This window comes from Schistosoma haematobium, chromosome ZW (assembly GCF_000699445.3).
Source record: "Schistosoma haematobium chromosome ZW, whole genome shotgun sequence".
NCBI classification, from domain to species: domain Eukaryota; kingdom Metazoa; phylum Platyhelminthes; class Trematoda; order Strigeidida; family Schistosomatidae; genus Schistosoma; species Schistosoma haematobium.
The window spans coordinates 43,837,116-43,859,583 of NC_067195.1; the positions used below are offsets into that span (position 1 = coordinate 43,837,116).

The following is a 22,468-nucleotide window of genomic DNA, read 5'->3' on the forward strand; positions in this document are numbered from 1 at the left end:
TCCCACTTAACGTACTATTTTACGAGATCCACTTGTTTTTAGGTTACGATATATTTTGTCAAGAACCACTAAACCTTGCACGAATATTTATGTGTTAAAGTAAATAAATGACATCTTTCAACCACCTAAGTCAATGGGCATCCACAACTTTGTGAAGAACTATCTCGTCTGACTAACTGCTACGTTCACTTTTCATATTACTCGACTCTACGACCACAGATACGTTAATTCAGTTTAGATTCAAATTACCGACGCTAGTTTTGTCCCCAGAGCACTCTGTGATGCGCTACAAACATTTTCGTTTGGATACTGGGTGGGGCTTAGAGATACAACGTATATCCAAAATTTTATAGTTACCAGGTATTCGCGGACAAGATGTATGTCGTTCTTAAGATAGGCCTCTTATAACCCCATATTTTCATTGGGAGCCTGTTATATTAGTTACCTTCCAGCCTAGGGTTAATTTCGTTTCATCTGCTCTCTAGCTGGCCTGCTAAGTAAATTTGGCTACAAATTAAAAAAATATTTCAGCTGATACAGCTCGGCCGAATTACCTGTATATAAAACCTAGAACCACATCAGGGTACGAGCCAATAATGGCAATATAACATTATCGTGATAGTTCTTGATTAGCTATTAAATTCACGGATAGATAGTAAACGATATTCACCTGGGATAACAGTAAAGGTGAGGAGATAAATGCGATGCTAGAACCCACCCCAAGGTAAAATTCTGATCAATAAGAACGATTTATATTATTTTAGCTGTATTCACACTATGCCACTTTGTTTCACAAAAATCTCCAAGTGTAGACAAGCCAAGAGCCTTTCCTCGTAATGTCTGAGACGTTGCACCAACAATCTGAAAGGAACAGTATAAAAAACTAGATAAATTACTACCACTTATGCAGGTTTATAAAAATCTGTGTATCCCTAATATACAGTCCATATTATCTGGTTCTTTGTATGGACATTTTGAGATTGCCTAAATTTACAGTGAGTGGGAGTTCTACCTTTAAAAATCAAGTGGACGAATTCGTTTTTCTTTTTTGTAATAATAAACAAACAGATACGAAACGAAACATGGAAAAGTTTAAAAAAGAGGGGAGGCAAGAACAAAGAAGGATATTCACTAGTATTTAATTTGACCCTCTCCACACTAGTCTCTCGTTGTTTTGGCACTGACTGTTCTTACTACTAGTTCTATTTTGGGGAAGTCTGTACATATAAAATTGGAATCATCCAAATCGTTTTACACCGTCCATATCACTGATCCATCAAACAAGTCACTAGACATGCTCCAGTATCGTTGGCAGGGTGTAGTTTGTTGATATTGAAGATGTTCTATTATGCGTTAGAATTAATGTGAAGAAAATATAGACACACTTTTTATATTGAACTTGACGCTAAACTGGTTTATCAACTTTTCTAACTAATATTTGATCAGAGATGTCTTATAAATATCACCAGCATCTGCTGGGATCACCGGGTAAGAAATAGTGAGCTTGGGCGCAAAGTATTAGGGAATGATGGTAAATCAGTTGGTGAGGTTGTAAATTTTCATCGACTGAGAAGGTTGGGCCACGAGTTACCAATACCTGAAAATCGATTACCACAACGCGCAATGCTCACTAGAATTTTATTTTTTACTACGGTTGAAGTAACTGCTAAGAATTTGGAGTTCATCTTGTGCTGGACCGATGCTTATGCATGGTGCGTTGTAGCCGACTGACTGAAACTTTTGTTTATCACTGAATCCCTTCGAATGAGCTCTGTATCTAGTTTTAAAATCGCTCTATAGTTTGAAGCTATATTGACTGTGATCTATCTTCCCAATACCATCACTACTAAAATATAATGGAATAGAAATATTTACAAACCTCAACAACCACATAATCACCAGGCTTGAAGGATATACGCGAAGAATCTTGATTTTTAGTAGTTGGTATTTGTGTAACATCTTGGTCGAAAATTACCTTCGTATTATAATCATTACGTCCAAACACTTGCGTTGGTGAACGACGACTAGGCTAAAATTAATAAAGCGTAATATTTTAATTTAAGGAACTTTGAAAATTCTTTATATTTGTACAATTAACACTAAGATAGTTGCAAAAAGATGCAACAGTCAGTGACATTTGTCTCTATTGCACGGAATAATTACTGAAGTGCGCTAATAATAGTTTCGAAGCAACATTTATAGATTCATTTGTGATGTATTCCTAAACCGAGCTTAAGGACAAATAGTAGTGCTATTCAATGGCTAGTAAAATAAGTACGTTTTAGTAAAGCTTAATGGATGAAGGTCTTGTCGGGGTTGCTTCGAAAAATAATGCTATTAGCATTTCAAACTCATTTAATACTAGTTAGTAGTCATATCACATTGTGAACACCGTTTATAATCAATGATAATTGACCTCTTTTATTATTGGTTATCCGTATTAAACTTTATTTTAATATACCACTTTTACATAGTTTATTGAAGATCATGTAAATGTTACATACATTGGTATTTATTCGAATGATTAGTTTTTCTTGAGATAAAAAGGTTCCCTTCAATCTTTTTTCTTATTGTGTGCAGTTGAGCAAATCTTGATGCATAATTGAGTGTTTGTTATTTGATTTATCCAATCACATCAAATCCGTTGTCGTACTAAAAGGGTCTTGTCGAACATATTAACCGTAAATAAAAATCTGATAAGTGGTATGATTTACAGTGTTTAGTTCATTCATAATTAGCATATGTAATCAGTTATAAATTCCAGATATCCTCCCGCGTTTTTAATAGAAAATTTTTACGAAGTCATATATTGGAGTATTTGAAAATGCAACGCTATAACATTTGATACAGATTGGCTAGGGATATTATTCAGAATAACAAAATGAAGACATGTAAGAGTAGCGATGCCTTTTCAGTCTCGTTCATATTATAGGGATATATCAAGATATGAATTCTTTCTTTCTAAAAATTCATAGTCTTGAACAACTGTATTTACTTAAATAAAAACAACTAGGTAATCCCATTCTATCAGAAGATTTTTACAAGTACGATGTTTCATAAGACGTGTTGAAATGATAAGTCAAAAATGTTTGTTTTACCAATACTGGCGATCGGATTTGAAAATATGAAGATAGTCTGAAGTCCAAGTTTAAGAAATATGTCATGTGAGTATTTTGTTAGCCTCAAGAAGATTTAGTTCAATCACTCGATACCTGATAAGGTGGAATTTTTTAAGGGAGGGTATTGATAAATACTCAATCGATAAGTCCAAAGAGGCTTCAAGGATCACCAATTATTCGGTAACGAGCAGTAGCTTCATCATAACAAGAACTATTCACTCAATAATGAAATTGACATTTAGCGCTGACTTAAAAGTTTTATCTTGGGATGATCAAAATACTTTTTCCTTTTCAAATAATAATTTTTCTGAATGAACACTTTGGCGCGAATTAGTCATTGTGTCATTTTTTAGTTAACTTACTCCTTCAACTAAAACAATTTGAATAGAGCCAATTTGTTTTTGATTAAACTCTAAACTTTTATTTCGAGATATCATTGATAACTCTTCATGTCGTCGTTTTTTCACTTCAATTGGTACATCATCAGTTAAATGATGATATGCAAAAGTTTTCTAAAGTGAAGTCAAAATACAACAGATAATGAAATTAGGGGAAGTACAAGGAAACGAGCAAGAAACACTTATTTGTTTATATTGACAGTTTGAATGAACATATTGTGGTGAAATGGATCTTACTTTCAAGCATTAGAATACTGGACGATATGCAGAACCGTATAAAATGAATTATAATGCCCTTTAATTTAGTTCCAGCCATTTAAACCTACTCGTCATAAATGTCCATTGGTCTGAATCGCCATAATCCTAAGGAGCATCCAGCGAGAGAGAACGAGTCAATAATAGTGAAAATTAAACACGGGTAGATATTTTTTTAAACGAACAGATGAATTCAAGGAATAAAAAAGTGTGGAATATTAAAACAAAGCAAAGAATAGATGTATCTGTGGAATTACAATCCATTTCTAGCTATATCACTTAGTGTCTCCAACAATTTTTGACGGTTGCTGCATGGTCCTGAAGCAGACAATTTGTACTTCTCAACTAGACTGATCAACATTTAATGGGTTTACAGATTGGCAGTAGGTCCTAGTTCGGTTACCCCTTAAATTTCTTTTAATCCGCTTCTATTCTAGTTACTAATGGGGTGTCGGGTGGTTTAACATGCGCGACATATTACCGACACTAGTCTCTTAACGTTCACAGTCTTAACAAACGGACCTTTACTTGTAAACAAGAGTATCACCAAACAAAGTATTGATCGGCTTTGAAATGATTGGATGAATAGGCCTAATGACCAATTTGTATGGGAGTTGGTGCATGAATCTTACTACAGTAAACTTAATGTGGTGATGTGATAATGTCGAGTTGGTTTATAGTGTTTAAAGTATGATGAATTATCGATGACTTTTAGATGTTCTCATGTGAATAGACATGTAGAAGGAGCTTTTGCATTCAAACAGAGTGTGAGTTAAAGAACATACCAAAAGTCCTTATTCCACCTTAGTGTTCTTTAAAAAAAAACTAAATAAAATAACTGAACCTATACTACTGTATTGATTTCCATTAGTGCAGCTAGATAGTATTATTACCCTTCACATAGTAAGCTATTGGCATATGGTCGAGTATTTGATACATTAGACTCTATTCGACGTTTATCGACTGGTTCATTGCAGAGAGAGCTAGTGGTTAATCAACACTAAAGAAATAAAAAAGGAATTTTAAAAGCAATATAAATGATGCATACCTCACGCATACTGTACGGAAAACAGAAACAAAATGAATAACCAACACGTTCAATGAGCTCAAGAGATTGAGAGTGATCTTCTTCGGTTTCACCACAAAATCCTGCGATAAAATCACTTGTAAGGCTAACATCTGGAAGAAAGATAACAATGGTATGAACTACGTGAGTATTCGAAGACAATTCATACAAACACATAAAAACTAGCACATTTCCGGAACATTCAGCGGCTACTCAGAATTTAACTAGATTATGACAAGGAAATAAATACGGTGCTTGGGTGTGTACATGTATTCATAGAGTGAAGCTCTTCACTGCAATATTAGAAAACCTAATTGATACTTGGGATGGACAAGGCCCATCAGAAAACTATTTTAGGGGGAGCAAATTGCATAAAGACTCACAGGGCTTGTAGATCAAGCAAGAAGGAGACAACGCATATGTTATTTCACTAAAGTAAGACTGTCTAAAATGTAATGCATGGGATTTGCAGACAGCAATCTTGATTATCACCACTGATAATCTTTATTAAAACTGTTCGATATTCATAAACTGTTTCCCTTTCGCTTCTCCTTTTCTGTTTCACAGAACGCTACTTAATAAGTATAATGAGCTATTTGTTAATATTCCTGCTTCATACGGATTTGTGTTGTTTTCTGACTTATAGGATTTTCCGCAAGTTTACTTACTGATTTAAAGTAACGAATGCGATCTTGTAGTTTTCAGTAGAATAACTGGCTCCTGTATACTTAACTATTCGAGGTTTGTGGATTGTTAGCATTTATTTATTTTCATCAAAAATTGTACGTTTGAGAAGTCTAATCCATTTTATTTAAGGGATTTTAAGCGTACGTTGTCGCTTTCACACTTGTAACAATGCCACACTAGTTTTAGTCCCTAAATAGATTTGAATGCTCTAAGGCAACTTGTTTGTTAAGAAAACTAGTTGTATTCTGACTAGTACTTTCTTGAATAAATGATTTCAAATATCTTTTAATCAGTTTCTCCAATCTAGTAAGTGACATTTATTTTATTAGCTCGATGGTATTAAAAGATCTAAATGGAATTAATCGTAAGTGCATAATATAGTTTTTCTTGGTATGCCAACTTACTAACTTAAACTGGACGATAAAAAACTCATAATTACAGTAATTTAAATTTATAAATGAACTAAATAAGAGATACTAACTTGGAACTATTTCGTGAATAGTGTTCACTAACTCTATGTAGGCTTGTCTAGTATAACCCCTTCTCATGTTTTCTAGAACAACACTACTGCCTGATTGAGCTGGTAAATGTATATTTGAACAAATATTTTTACGTTCAGAAATTAGTTCAAGAACCTAGATGCAAATATCAATGATCATTACAATGAAGAAAATTAAATCAAAAATTTCATTTCAGTTTGATAAGAGTTGAAAGCCGGATAACATTGTGACAAGTAATAACTCATTGACCAACAAAACATTTTTTAAACAACTAATATGGTATCCCGATTCATAAACTCAAATACACATGACTAACTGTTCTACTTCCAGTAAGATGCAGACAAATACCTGCTCGACCTAGAGCGTGATCAGAGTCTAAATATGTGCTCCAGAGTGAGAGACACTTCAATCGAGCCACCCCAACCATAGCTATTGGCAATGTGATCTATTTGAGTTCATATATAAGTCGATTGTGAGTGTCGCGAGGTCAGACGATGTTTCGCCATATGTTTAAATTTGATATCTGCTAGAAACCGACGGTGACCTGAGCATAATTGAAATAGACGGTCGCCATTATATGTTCGCTGAGCTGTAACAACCTAAGAGCCTGTCAGTTTGGTTTAGTTCATCTACTTGAGCATCAAAATTACCTGACACATTTACTACTTCACAGCGTTTAGCTTTTTGAAGGAGGTTGATTAGTTTCCTACGATAGCCTGTTCTGTCTTGGAACTCAATGCTATACCTACACGAGCGAGATCACGGGAAATAGCGGTGGGGTCTCTAGATACTCGAAGAATGATTCTTGCGAGTCCTTTTTACTGACAGCGTAAGGTCAAATGAATAACCGTACACTTAATGATAACGGATGCACACTACAAGATCCGCAAATACCAACACGTCATAGAGGACCAAAAGGTGAAGATACAAAGGACACTCACGTCAGAACATTTGGAAATCTTGACAACAGCCATCGAGATATCATGCAAACGACACAGAGAACAAAGAAGAAACACCTTAAAGAAGAAACTAATCAAGATCTCAAAACCACCCATGGAAGAAACACAAACAACTGCGTGATCAATCTGTCAAAACAACCACTAACAAATACGGAAGAACACCTACTCCGAAAGGGATTAAACTACAATACAAGCGACGCCTCAAAACTGAAATTCTTCGCAGCCCTAGGGTCATCACTAAAAACTTCCGGAATCAGTGAAGCAACAACAAGAAATAAGGCAAACTATAGTACCGCTAACTCAACAGGTGAAGGGAAATAACCAACTGACCCCACAAGAACAAAAAGCTTTGAAGGAACTTAGAACTAGAAAGGATATTGTCATAGTTCCAGCGGAAAAGAGACGCAACACAGTAATTATGGACAAAGAAGGATACGTCAAAAAAGCTGAGAAACTACTTAAAGATAAGAGCACATACAAACTGATGAATATAAATCCCGTCAAAAAATTAGACAACCGAATCTCAAAGACTCTAAAGAAGCTAGTCAAAGCAGGAGAAATAACAAAACAAGACCAATGGAGAATGAAATCCAATGGATCGGTACTCCCTCTATTCCACGGCAGACCAAAAATACACAAACCAAACATTCCATTACGTTCAATTGCAGCACTTCCCGGAACGCCAACATACAATTTGTCAAAAGAAATTTCGCGAATACTGAAATATTCAGTAGATTCATCCAACCACTTCATCAAATCCCCTAAACATTTCCTGGACCAAATTAAGGACATCCAAATCAACGACGAACTGATGATATCCTTCGATGTAACAAAGTTATTCACCTCAATTGAACCAAGGTTAGCAAAAGAAACCATATCCCTGCTCCTCACCAACGACACAAATCTCACTAAGTACACGAAGCTTCAAATTCAAAGTCTACTAGAACTCATCGATTTGTGCCTAACAAATTTTCAATTCAACAACAAAATCTACGAACAAACGAAAGGGACGCCAATGGGATCACCAATATCAGGACTGATCGCAGAAGCAGTGATGCAAAGACTAGAAGCCGCGATATTACCAGTGATCAAGCCAAAAATTTGGATTCGCTATGTAGACTACACATTCGTCATCGTCAAAAAGAATGAGCTAGAAAACACTTACAAGCTGATCAACAACGTCTTCGATTACATCAAGTTCACAATGGAACAGGAGTCAGACAACAAACTATCATTCTTGGATATATTAATCACTAGAACCGACACAGGAAAACTGGGAACTCAAGTGTATAGGAAACTGACTCATACAGATCAAATTCTCAACTACAATGGCAACAACCCAAGAGCTCACAAAACCAACTGCGTACACACTTTGTTAAAGAGGGCGGGTACACACTGCAGCACACTGACAGCACGAAAAAAAGAGAAATACCTGAAGGACGTATTTCAAAAGAACGGCTACCCAATCAACCTCATCAAAAAATACCAACCTCATGTGGCATCAGAACCCAAGTCAAGCACAGAAATCAACAAAAGGATCGCCCTACCATACACAAAAGATATATCAGAAACCGCAACGAGACTGCTGAAAACCTTCGGGATAGGTGTGGCACACAAACCGACAAAATCACTTAAAACAATCCTATGCAAACCAAAGGATGAAATAACAAAGGAAAAGAAATCAAACATCATCTACAAAATAAATTGTGCCAACTGCGAAAAACACTACATCGGACAAAGCGGACGCCTCCTTCACCTTCGCCTACATGAACATCAATTAGCAGTCAAACGCCATATTTCCTCACTTATACCAATACACGTGGACAACTTCGGACACTCATTCGATTGGAAAAAAGTGGAAATCTTGGACAGAGGAAATCCCAAAAACACCAGAGAATTTTTAGAAGCCTGGCACTCAAATCAATCAGCAATCAACAAGCATATTGAAATCAATCCAATTTATCAACCAATCAGGAAAATTATGCACAAATATAGGAACAAAAATCAAACCAATGGGAGACACAACCAAAACAAGAAGTAAACAATCACAAATTTAAGGTCAATAAGAACCAATCAACATCGAGGTATACAGAACAAGCTGTGAAACACATATGGAGAAATTCGAACACTTCACTTCTATCTGAAGTTTGTGCTGATGATGTCGTTCAGAAGAACGATGAAAGCTCCACGGCCAAACCATCCAGCTCAGAGAACAAAACTCCACCAGAATAACCGTACTTGAACCCTGCATAAGCGTTTTGGGGACTCAGTATACATCAGTGACGCGAGATCGTAGAGTCTTAACTGACACAAGGTTCGAATATTGAATGCTATAATATGTAGTTTAGAGAATGGTTTCAAGAGACCATGAATGACATTTTGTGAACTCAAATCACTAACATTGGTGGCACATGGTGACATATACATGCTTGCATCTTATTTATCGCTTCGCCTCGATTCGATTTGATTCAGAATCTACCTCTTTATTCGCCTGCTACGTGCGAAGTAGCCTCTTTGCTCAAATTCGCTTGACGTGCTTGTTATCCGCGCTATCCAATATAAACTGTAGCCGGCGCTTTGTATTGCCTTCTGAATCCTTACACCTTTGGAATTTATTTAATAACGGTTATCAGGGTGACTAATAAACAAAACCAAGTTGCCACAAAGGAATATGATTATAGCAGGACGTCGAAGAGTATGTTTATGTTCCAGGATCTACCAAAGGGTGAATATTTGTTCTACACATCCACGTCCGGGTCTGAGACCAGCCTAGTTATCTCGAGTTCGCTCTTCACGAGCTCTAGTTAGAAGCCGAGGTTTTATTGAGGCTAATATTTTAGACACTATCAGTAAACTGATTCCTTTGTGGTTATCACAATGGGATTTTTGTTATTTGTTATAAACTGGAACGATCAGCGATCGAGACTAGTCAGATGGGATTACGTCCAGTTTCCAGATTTTCGCTAAAATTTCAGTTAATCTAACTGCTAAAACGGAATCACCATTATTGAAGATCTCAAAAGTCAGTCCATTATGCTCTGCTGCTCTCCTTCGCTCTAAAATGTTTATAGCCTTCTCAGACATTCTAACAGTTCGAGGATTTTCACCAGTTTGCTTAGAGATAGTGGGTAACTGAAGTGTGGCTGAAGGTCAGTTAGGTTGTTCCCTAAAGTGTTCTGCCGACCGGCTTATTCTCCTAGATTTAGAGTGAATAATAGTCCCGCCTTTTTTGAGATAGTTTCACTAACAATCGGATTTTTAATACTCGTTTCCCTGATAAATCTAAACAGCTGTCTACCGTTACCCATTGCAGCTGATTTTTACGACTCTTCTGGTTTCGCTAACTACCACTGCTCACGATCATTACGGAGGCTTTTGATCAACCTACTTTTAAGCTGCCTCCGCTCCTCATCGTGTTCAGAGCCGGGCAGGACGAGTTTCCGTGCACCTATCAGTCCTGTAAACGCTGCCGAAATCCAGCGATTTTTCCTAACCTTTTAGTTTAAGTTACTAATAGATATCACTACCGTTTCCACAGCCTTTTGGATATCATACTATGTCATTTTCACGACCGACTAACTCCCTCTCTAGTTGTTTTTGAAACATATTTTTAATGTAACGTAAATATGAAAAATTAGAAAAATAACTAACTAACCTCTTTTGGGAAATCTTTTGGATGTGGTGATGTGAATCGAATACGAAGTTCTGGACTAATCTGACTTACTTGGTCTAATAAATCGAAAAATCTTAAACCACCAACTTTTGGTTTATAAACAGTTTTAAATCCAGGGACAGGTGTTGAAATCGTTTTAGACGAGTTGATTGATAAGTCTGTATTCGAATTATCACAATAACTATTAACATTTTGCCCAAGCAAAGTAATTTCTTTTACTCCCTTTTATTTAAATGAATGAAGGAAAAGGCAAAACAAAACAATAATTGGAAGTGCCGATGATGCCGTAGAATAATTGAGGGCAATATATATAATACTGATGAATTTGGAATGAATGACTGGAAGTTGGTGCGGGTATAAACTTATACTAGATCAAGCGAAAAATCATGATAGTAGTAAAGCAAACAGGGACCCCAAAACGCGACCTATTTTTAGAAGTTTAGTGAGTTATAACTTTTTATTTTAAGTGTAAGTTATGATTTTCCTGAAACAATTATATTTCATACTGTTTTACAATCTAGAAGTTAGAGTGAATGAATTTCAACCACTGCAAAACTGATTTCAAACACAATTTACTAAAAGTGCATTGTTACGGTAAACAGATTTATTAATGTAAACTGGGCTCTAATTATTTAGGAAGGGTTCCGTGAGAATTGAGCAAAATACTGAATCAGTGATTCACATCATAATGTATAGACCTTTATACGGGTACTCAGCCACAAGGACAGATCTCAATTGTTGATAAGTACGTTTTACACTAGCGTTAAAAATATTGTTAATAGAAACTTGATAGTCTGCAAAAAATCACAACAGAAGCTACACAATTCTGATCGTCTCTTAGATGAATACTACGATAAACATTTAGGAACTAACTCCATTTCTCAATGTACCACATAATGGTCTTCTTCCAATTTCATAGTCCTAAGACGAAATACACTTTATGAGTTCATATTGATAGTTGTATTACTTGTTACAGAATCAATTAATTGAGACAATATATCACACGAATCACCAATCAGTCAAATACTGACTGTATGTCCTTAGAGAAAACCCTATGATCGACAAATGTTTCAAGACAAGTAAAGCAAAACAAGGATTGTGTAGCCGAATTAACACACAGTTTAGATCTTAACATAATATATATATATATATATATATATATATATATATATATATATAATTTTGTTTGTGCCAACTGCAAATCTTCATCTTTTAGTTATGCAGTAGATAAACATGGTTTGTAAAGAGGTCTCAGACTAGGTGGCAAAATCGGACGGGAAAAGTGTAATTAAATTTTCCGAAGATTCAGTTTCGCCCAATTTGTGGAATTTATTTTTGGAGTGTTTTTGTTCACCGGAACATCGACGTTTGAGGTTTTTAGTGAGTTCGTTGTCATTCACCAATAAAACCGGGCAGTGTTGTTTGAATTTACAAATTAGTTAAAGTTACAAGTGTAAGCACCACTAGATGTCAACTCAATGGTCTAAAAATAATATGGCCGTTGTGCAAGGTCTCTGGACGGGTGTGTATTGTTGATAAGTCTTAAGCTATAACGAAACAGTTTTAAAATGAGTTCTGATATCTTTAAGTATCTCAGCTACTATCATTCGATGATAAAAACTAACATTGTAATGCAATAAGATGGAACTCTGTATGTACAGCAGCGACTAAATTGTACTTTTATCAGTGATGGGAAAATGGTAGGTTATAAATTGGGAAATTCGAAAATTTTGAAAAAAGGACAATCTACCTTGCACAAAGATTTAACATTTTTCAGATAAATTTCTAATTAATTATTTGTAGACTCTAGCAGAGAGTATGAGTAAGTGTTGTTGAACTGATCTAAATATAAGTAAACCGATGTTACAGTACTTGTTCATTAGCATAAATTCATCAAAGCTAGTTTCTACAAGTATACCAAACAATCCGACCAAAGTAAGATAATACAATATACGGGGGAAAAATATAAATACGATTTTGTTCACACAAATAACCCTTGATAACGGTAATAAAATCTCACTTCTAAGAAAACGAAATGATGGAACTACAATGTCCGTAAACATGAAATCTTGCCCCTATGAATAATAGACTTCTAGTTATTATAAAGCAAGAAACATGTGTGAATATACCTCATTAAATAAGCTTTGTGCTTCGTGAAGGATTGAATCCAATGGTCTACTGCGTTCACGTCCTCTGACAAAAGGTACAATACAATAGGTGCACATATTATCACACCCACGCATAACTGATAGGAAAGCCGTAGGAGCAGGGATTGGGTCTGAGGATTCGTCGGTTGTAAAATGACGTCGTACAGGAGTTACATCTGCATATGTCTCTTCCAGAGACAATGCGACGCTAGCACCTTTTAGTCCAGAATGAGCATCTTCAATAAGTTTCGGCAAATCACGATAAGAATCAGGGCCGCAAACAAAATCTGCCGCAACAGTGTAATTATCGTGATCAAAATTAGATGACTGAAGATCACCCGCTTTTAAAGTTTTACAGCTGTCATCCATAAGGAGTTTATCCTTTAACCTTTTGGCCATACATCCTGAAATTTTATTAAGTAAAATATCATTAACATATTTTCGAACTTGGTTACTATTATTATTGTTGTGCTTAGTACTGAAGATCACATTTTGTTAATATCATCTAACGGTCACATGGTATATTGTAAGGGCTTGAACTGATATCCAATTGTGGTAAAGATTTTTTGGATTTGTTTACTACACTTTTTTGATACTGTAAACGTTGTTTTCAGATGTCTAGTTGTGGTGCTTCTAAAAAGACTATATTTCGAAATTTCCGTACAGTCACGGTTGTGCAACTCCCCTTGGTGAAACCATTTTATCCACTAACACATTTTGAGCGCCAAACACTTGCCTTTTGCCCTTTGATTTTTTAAAAACGGCCCCACCATCTGAAGGCAGTCAGTGAGGTTTTCTTGCTATAAGTTACCAACCAAAGGACGCGTTCACTGCGCAGCAGTTCATTCTCTCCTACTTTATGGCTGTAAAACATGGCCGGTAAGAGTAGAGGATATTCGTAGTTTACTAGTATTCGGTCATAGGTGTCTTCGAAGCATTGCTCGTATATCCTGGGACCATCGATTAAGTAACGCAGTTGTTAGGAAACGGGTACTAGGTAAGAATGGCAAATCAATGAATGAGGTAGTGGAACTTCATCAGTTGAGATGGCTGGGACATGTGTATGCCCAACCACTGACTACCGCGAGCGATGTTTTATGGTGTAGGAGTAGGTTGGAAGAAAGCTAGGGCGGCCAGACCAAAACATGGCACAAATCCATGAAGTCACTGACAAGTGGACTGAGCCATGTTGATAAGTGTAGACTACCTGGTTCGGATCCGCGAGACGATAGCAACTGATGGTTAGAGACCTTGAATGACATGGCTCAAAATCGTTTGCAATGGCGCAGATGCATCCACTCTTTGTGTTCTCCCAAATTCTAATCTTCTGAATTCTTCATGTCCCCTTTTTTCTCTTTCCAAATTTATCTCACTGGATTATATTCCTTGAATAACGTCTTCAAACCCTAATCTTTCCGATTACTGCTTATACTTTTACTACCTCTACCATTACGGGATTTGAATCGACAACTGCATCTCTGTGCTAATATGGTATGGCAACTTGAACTGATGTACGTACGTACGTACGTACGAAGTTCTATCTTGCTGCTGACTGACTGATTGATATAGGCTATAAAAGCTTGGCAGCGCGATGGCATCACAAAAGAGGACTCCGGACACGTAATTTAATAGTATGACTTTTACCCCATCTCTATTCTCTGTCGAATACTTGAACACTGTCACACTTATTACAAACCAATAGTCGTTAAATTTATTGACATCCGAGACGACTTCGATATTTTGGATATGACTGTTCATTAGTATCGTCTGTTGAAGGGTGGCTTAAACATATTCTAGATGTCACAGCAGGGGCCTGTATGTCGTGCATTGTTTGCCAACACTAGGAATGGGGGAAAAGTGGAGAGGTGGTCAGTTCGTGATATGAAGCCCTAGTTTTTATTGGACTGTATGTCTTATTAAATACTGTACTTGTTTGTTTATTGACTGAAATACTCTTCTCTTTTTTGGTTCATTACAATATTATTTCGTTTATGTAGTACAATTTTGTCGCTGCCCAATTGTGAAAAAACTTATGTAGTAAATGACTAGTGAGAACCTTATAGTGTTTTAGCTCCATAGACATAATTCCACAGACCAGTTTATCAAAGTTTATGCAGGGTTTTGGTTATTGTTATTCTCAATCACGATTGGCAAATGTAATGAACTTGTTTTACTATCCTCCAACACTTAGTAAAACATTAGTTATTAAAACGAAAATATCAGCTTTACAAGAATAGAGCTGAGAACATTGAGAATGTTGTGTTTAATCACAAAACCAGTAAGTCCCTGCCTGTCATTTCGAAGCAGCTCCAATGCTAGGTTGCCATCCAATGATACCCAAGCTTTCAGTTTTTACAGACATGTACATTTTACTATCTTAATCATGTGTTTCTAGTTTTTCTATCTTTATTATACCTTGAAAATACAGGAAGCATGCTACACTATATTACTAGAAAACCTAAATGATAAATTTGTTATAGGAGAAAAAGGTCGTGTTTTCAAAGGCTTATTAGTACACACGACTTTCAGTTATTCATATAACGAAGTTAAACCCCGCTCTACATCAGTTTGACCAGGTAGTGTCACCAGTCCTCATAAAAAGGGCAAGACCAAAAACCGAGTATACATGAAGCTGTAATTTGTCACTGAGTAATCTTAGAAGTTGTGTTTCAGAAGTCAGGAACATTCCATCAATTATACAGAGACCACTGTGATCTTTTATAAAAGACCTACGAATGGATATTTGATTATAGTAGCTTATAAAGGGACCCTATAGCATACGCACCATTGAATCTAAGATTATGTCTAAAACAAGATACTTACCTAGAACACCTATTTTTATATATGATTTACGGTGAAGAGATCGCAGGTGTTGAATACGTCGCCAAATTTTTACTTCAGCACTATCTCGAATGGCACAAGTCATGAGCAAGACAGTGTCACACTGTAGGATTATATTTGAAGAAAAGAACCAACCTGTTCATCCGACGGGACAATAGTATACCCAGCTTTTGTTAATAAACTCTGAGCAATATTGGTATCACTATGGTTCATTTGACACCCATAAACTTCAATATAGACTGAAATGAATGGGTTTACTTAGAGTTCGAGATGCATACTTTTGTTACGGATCGGAGCAAAAAGAAAACTTGCCTGGTTGCAAATTTATCTAAAAATGCAGCTATTACCTTTGTAAACGTCCGTATTCCAGTTGAAATCTTCCCGATACTTGTACAAAATCCAATCATTGATGGAATGCTTAAGATAGACTAAAATTTTGGAAAATATTACTGTTGCATGTAGATATGTTAATTCTACCAGATAAAAAATTCAAATTTAACACAATTCTACATATAAAACCTCCACAAGAAACAAGAAGCATATTAAACAGTGAATGACTACTTGGAGCCATTCATCACACTCTAAGTTTTATAGTATTTTCGAATCCTTTCATGTGTGTGGTAGTTGTCAGATGTATCAATCGTTGTACATTACACAAGATGATAAGTGTACCCTTTAAAATTGTTTGCTGTATAGAACTAAAGCACATAAGCCGGTTTTTTAATGAATATTTAGTGAACTTTAGCACACTTTGAACAAACGAGTACATGGATGTAGCAGCGATGACTTTGTTGATAAATAGCTTTATAGCTAAGCGGCGTATACGAAACTAAAAGTATTAAGAATTAAAAGGTACAGAAAAAAATAAATGGGAAGACTTATTCCAAACTATAAATAACAAATAGCATGAATGAGTTCTAATATCTTGGTAATTTTAAGAGAAAGTATAGTAAAATTCATGAAAGACAAAACAGAGTATTGATGAAATGCATCGAAAGAGACCCATCACTGACACGATTACTTAGATAGCTTTTATAAACTTTGGAATTTGGAGGGTAACACATATTTGACATTTCCAGCGAGAATGATAATACATTTGTTTTGAAACAAGAATTATCTGAAATGATTTGTCTTGCACTCTGTACTTTTGGACATATTAAACGGATGAAATTTCCGATTACGAATATGAAGTCTGGAGGAATTTTCATCAAATACAGGCAGATAACTGATGATTTATGAAAGTGGGTTGTTGTTACATTCATGCTCTCAACTTCAAAGATTTATTTAACCATTGTAAATTAGCATGACCGTTGATAATTATATGGTATTCAAGTTGAACATCGAGGTTTAAGTCAGTCATTAGCATCCAGCCAAAGAATTTTGCAACTAAACTGAGATAAAGTCTGCACGGACGTTCATGGGAAATTAATTATCACCAGTTAAAAAAAGAATAGTATAAATTCCCGACTAAAATCGTGTTGGAAATAAAGTGATCTCGATAAAATTCAAGAACTTCCGCAAAACCAATTACTGGCAATTATTATGCCCCTACTAGCGATTTATTTTAAAAGGCAAATCATGGAGTCCTGGTTAGAAGTTAAGACTAATGGAGTCAAAATGTCTGGTGTGAGGCAGTTGACCACTAAAGATTGAGTAGTTGTGTTACAAAACGAATCGAATGGAGTTAAACATAGATAGAGGTTAAGTGCTCACCACAATACCTGGAGGTCATGAGTTCGTTCAGCGGTGGGGTCTTAAATCTTGACCAGAAAAATATCTCTACAAACTTTACACTGATGAAGATTAAACCTGTTAAACAAGCTTCATTACGCATGATTAACAGACTATTCTAACCATCTTCCTATCAAAAACCAACTAATATAGAACTCGAGTAATGTGTACAAAACTACGCTTTGGGCTTGGCCCCATATGTTGAATGATCAGTATGGAGTAAAATAAAAAATACGACGAGACAATAATTTATGGGCGAATCAATCACATATAAGATAAAGAATCTCGGATAATAAGTAAAAGCTGAGCTGAAAGCAGATTCCCTTCATCACGGATTCTAAGTTAACTGGTATTTTCGAAGAACTGTCGTTAAATGTGTCATCTGTTCCATGGTGAGACTATAGCACGGTTGGACAATGGCAGGGTGGGACCATGGAACGCGTCACACTTCAATAGATGTTCGTCAGCTGGTTGTAGATGAACCTCATCGTTATTTTTCAGATTAGAAAATGAACCACGTACGTACTGCTTTAGATGCCTAATGTGTCTTCTACTGTATTTGATATCAGTTCGTAATGAAAACCCTAACTACAAACCAAAAGTGACAAAACTACCTTCTGAACCTATTTTAAAATTATTGTTAAAGATGTGAAGCTAATTTTTCGATTCTAAATGTTTTAGAAGCAAATTTAATTTAGCAATAGGTAAATTAAAATAGAAAAACTATGCCTATAGGCATAGGTTATAATCTAATTATGTATGGTAACTGCAATAAATATAAAAATGACGACGCCAAAAATAAAAATTAACAAAGCTTATATGAATTTTTGTGTCAGCTTAATATAAATACGAATAACGATAAGTAGATATCAAGAACCGGGAAACCTTCATGACGGAACCGAATGACCCTGAAATGACCATGAATATTTGAAAGCTCTTACTCAGACATTCAACAAACAATCTCCAATGTTGTTTTGTACGACCTAGGAAAGACTTTATATTTAGCTATTCACCATGTATTACTTATATAGAATGCTTTCAGTTTGTGTTTGTAAAACACGGATGACTGTTTAATTGAGCTAGCCTTGACAAATGTGATCTTTCATTATAGATGGAAATGAAGAAATTCCGGGATTTGTATAATCTTCATAGATCATTGACGCCCTCAGATAAAAATGCGGGTTAGATGCGGCTAAACTTTAATTTCTTTCCTAGTTCAATACCAGATTTTAAACCCTACAATTTATTTCTCAACTGTTTTATAATTTAAATGTGTGTACAATTTATCGAGAAGTGTGACAAACCAAAGGACGTGTTATATACAACACAGTGGAAAATAAAACCTGCTTATTATATCTGGGCCTCCGAGGAGATGAAACCACTGTAATGATTTACCTTAGGATAGATGCTGCGATGAACGTTGCTTATCCATCGGCAGGACCGACGAAGTTATATGAAATGAACTGCTCACTCAAACATACAAAGATTGACAGGTCCACTTTTCTCAGTACTTCTAACTGAATTTAACAGTATACATGTACTTCTCAAAGTGCATGCATCGGAAGAACAAAGAAAAGAGTATAGGTTCACATTTCCTATCACGTTTCAGGGAATTTGAGACTGATAGTCACTATGTCTTCATATTGTGCAATAGCTCGGCATTTGATTGATACTGAGCACACCACTGACAGTACACAATCCTCTATAATTATCAGTGGACAAGAAGCACCGCGTCTCCGGTTTACTGAAGCAGCAACAATAAAGAAACTCGAACCTTGGTAAATTACTATTGTCATTATTATTATCAGTACTTTAATAGTGCTTATTTTATTATGTGGTCTTGGCCAAACTAATTCTTATTTTATGTACACCAAAATCATCATTTTATTCATTGATTTTTTATTCACTTAATTCTCAAAAATTATGTAAACTCTTCAAATTCTGGTTAATTGCTACGTAACCCATCTTATCAGTTTCTAATTCTAGACAATTACAGTCTTAGTTCTTCAAGTCTTCTATATCTATTTTCAAGTGATTTGGATCTTATGTAAACTCTACACAACCACTATAAATATCACACAATCTATCTTATCTGTTTTTGGACTTCACTTATTTACTGCTTCACCCACCCTCTATGGTACTGAATTCGATTTCCAAATGACCTCACACCTGTTTTTACATAGTTTCTTGTTATTTTAATTTTTTCGTCTTCAATGTCAATTGTTAACCACTATATCATGATCCTATGTTACTTTTTTAAGACATATATTGTTGTCAGCAGCTGATGAGAAACTAGGAAAGATTCATATTATTCTGCCTCAGTTGTTGCTTTGGCTTCATTTAGATTTGTAAAAAGAAAAACCTATTGCATTAAATAACTAGTGCTTCTCATGATTGTCTAACTCGTAGTCTAACAGTCATGAATGAAGTGGTATTCAAGTCAGACGTAAATCAGTGAGCACACTGAAATTGTATCGTATTTTTGTAACTTAAACTAAGTAGTCATATTACATATAAACATCACAATAGCTTACGCGTCTATGTTGACGAAGCTTAATCTCCCTAAAAGATAATAAAGTATAATGGACGTTATTTAAACTAAAATATCATTAAAAAGTGTACAAAATATTTGAAAGGCATTACATCTGAACATTACAACCGACATAATGTTATAAAGAACTAGTGTGATTAAATCTACAATGCAATAAGTAGATTTTTCGTGGATACGAAGCTTTACTTGAGAAAGCGGAAATGTGCTTAGGACAAATAAAAACTATTTTATGTCTACCAGTGATGAGACAAATCAATGGACTAAAATATAGACAGTTAAGCATGACAAATCAATGTGGGATCACACAAGACTTCAGGTTTAGGAAAAAGATAACGTGAAACTTTCAGGAAAATATCATACAATATTAGAAGTACTATTGAATAACTGAATTTATGGGCAAAGGAGTAATAATCTCCTTTGAACCAAAAATAAGTACGATAAACATAAGATTAAGAGGAATAAAATTACATATATAGGAAAACGAATGATTATTGTCACATAGAACGTATACTCGAAGGGTTCTCTTACACATGACGGATATTACAGTATCAATACTTCGTTATTTGGATTTATGTTTTTGAATGCTTTGAAGTTACATTAAAGACATTTGAGACAATGATCTTCAGTATCCGGTCTGTAGAGGAAATAAGTCATTTGATGCTTTTCTAACAAGGTTGATACCTCTTTCCTGATAAATTTTATCTTCCTGTTTTTATTCATTTGAAGAGAAAAATGACACCCGTCTAAATGAGATAATACTAATATCAGTGCTTAAGTAATAGTATTTACGTCAGCATGATAATTTGCCTGACATCATTAGCGATGTGTAAGAGTAACGCAGCGTTCATATAAAAATTCTTAGTGATGTAAATACTTGGTCATTAATTTTGGCCATTAAAATTAATGAGGTCAGCACTAAGTATTGAATGATAAAAAACTACCATCTATAATCTTGCGCAATCATTCATGTATTGTCTGTAGTAGGTAATTGTTCCACACCCGACGCGGATTGAACTCCATTGGTCACGGTTTCTCACTAGGCAATGGATGAATGGTTGTGCAAGATCATAGATCGATTGAAGTTAGACATCAACACCGTTGGATGCCGACTCAGTGGCCTAGAGGTTAGGCGTTTGCTCATGAAACCGAAGGTCCTGAGTTTGAGTCTCTCGTGCGGGACCGTGAACGCACACTGCTGAGGAGTCCCATACTAGAACGGAACGGCCTTTCAGTGCTTCCAAGTTTTCAATGGTGGTCTAGCTTACATCGACTCATGAATTCAACCATTAAAATCACTACAATCTCTACAAACCACCATTCTTATCATTCAAGTTTGCCTGCTTAAATGTAGTAATGTAGAAAATTTTCTTGACAAAATACGCTCGTAAACTTATTGTTCATGTCTTTTCAATACTGATGGAATAAAGCATTGACTGTAAATTACTATTTATCAATGAAGACTGTAAAATTGCAAGTGAACCTAAAATGTTCAATGATACAACTTGTAGAAAAATGGTATTATGAATTTACCATTATAAAAATAGACTGCATGTTTATCTGAGCTTTAAGACTTAGAAATATGAAATATCTTCCTAACAGCCGAATGCCTTTAAATTGTTGATCTACCACTGGCCAGAAAATGTTAAATAACCAAATGGACAAGAAGATTACAAAAATATGTCTTGCTTTGTAAACATTACATTCAAATGAAAAGAAGCGCTAGATCAAGAAGTCAAATGTAAAACACATAAATGGTGTATGCTTTAAATGTTAATTGTACGTTAATTAAAACATAAACTGTTTTATTTCCTGTGATTTCGGATATTTAGCCATGGAAGGTAAACAGTGTTATAACACATGGAGATTGAGGTACATTGGTGTACGATTCGTAAAAATATATGCCATTGATATTGTTCAGAATGGTAGACTCTCTTAACCATTAAATTTGGTATATTTTACTACCCTATTGTATATGAATAGCATAATACGATAGCATTCAACCATCATGTTATACAGGTAAATGTTTGATACTATAGAACACAGATACTTCTGAAAATATAGAAAGATAATCTCAAGAAATAGAGGTGCTTGTAGTTGATTTTATAATTTATCAATCAATGTACATTGCGAATATTGTTGATTTCAGTATATAATAAAAAATAATAACCATATTGTTTAAACACATTGAAACATTGATGATAGAAATATAAAATCTACTTATTTGTTTACATAAATTCACTTGGCATGAAATTGTTATTATTTGCTTGATACAACATTGAGGTGATCAGGAATTTTAGAAGTTTTTTTTCTTTTTTTGGAATAAAAACACTGTTAAAAAAGTATAAAAACTTTGAATATTCAATGAGATATCTAGATGTGCAATAAAAATAGCTCAAAATCCCGTGTAATTATGTTTACTTGCCAAATAGATAAAATGGACTCATTGACGAAATTAAATTATGAGTCAAATGACAATATATGTAGTCGAGATATAAATAGACTTAAACACAGGATTGCTTTCACGTCAGCAAAATTGTTTTT

General features: G+C 35.1%; 1 protein-coding gene across 1 annotated transcript; it reads right to left on the reverse strand.

The window, feature by feature from the left end:
* Window positions 1–779: 779 nt before the first annotated feature.
* CDK5RAP1 (CDK5 regulatory subunit associated protein 1) lies at window positions 780–18,261 on the reverse strand. Its single transcript, XM_051211491.1, has 6 exons — window positions 15,781–18,261; window positions 15,628–15,748; window positions 12,787–13,208; window positions 3,482–10,879; window positions 1,880–2,029; window positions 780–861 (listed from the first exon to the last, which is right to left on the reverse strand). Exons 1-4 carry the CDS (start codon window positions 15,856–15,858, stop codon window positions 10,631–10,633), a joined length of 870 nt encoding a protein of 289 aa, XP_051071555.1. The 5' UTR covers window positions 15,859–18,261; the 3' UTR covers window positions 780–861; window positions 1,880–2,029; window positions 3,482–10,630.
* Between the last annotated feature and the right edge of the window lie 4,207 nt (window positions 18,262–22,468).

What these genes read in the sequence shown, in the direction of transcription:
- CDK5RAP1 (XM_051211491.1), bottom strand. Translation starts at nt 15,858, where the DNA reads ATGAACCATAGTGATACCAATATTGCTCAGAGTTTATTAACAAAAGCT. An exon ending in TTGTCCCGTCGGATGAACAG is followed by an intron (nt 15,749 to 15,780) that starts GTTGGTTCTTTT and finishes ATAATCCTACAG; the next exon opens with TGTGACACTGTCTTGCTCAT. An exon ending in TATAAAAATAGGTGTTCTAG is followed by an intron (nt 13,209 to 15,627) that starts GTAAGTATCTTG and finishes ATAAAATTTCAG; the next exon opens with GATGTATGGCCAAAAGGTTA.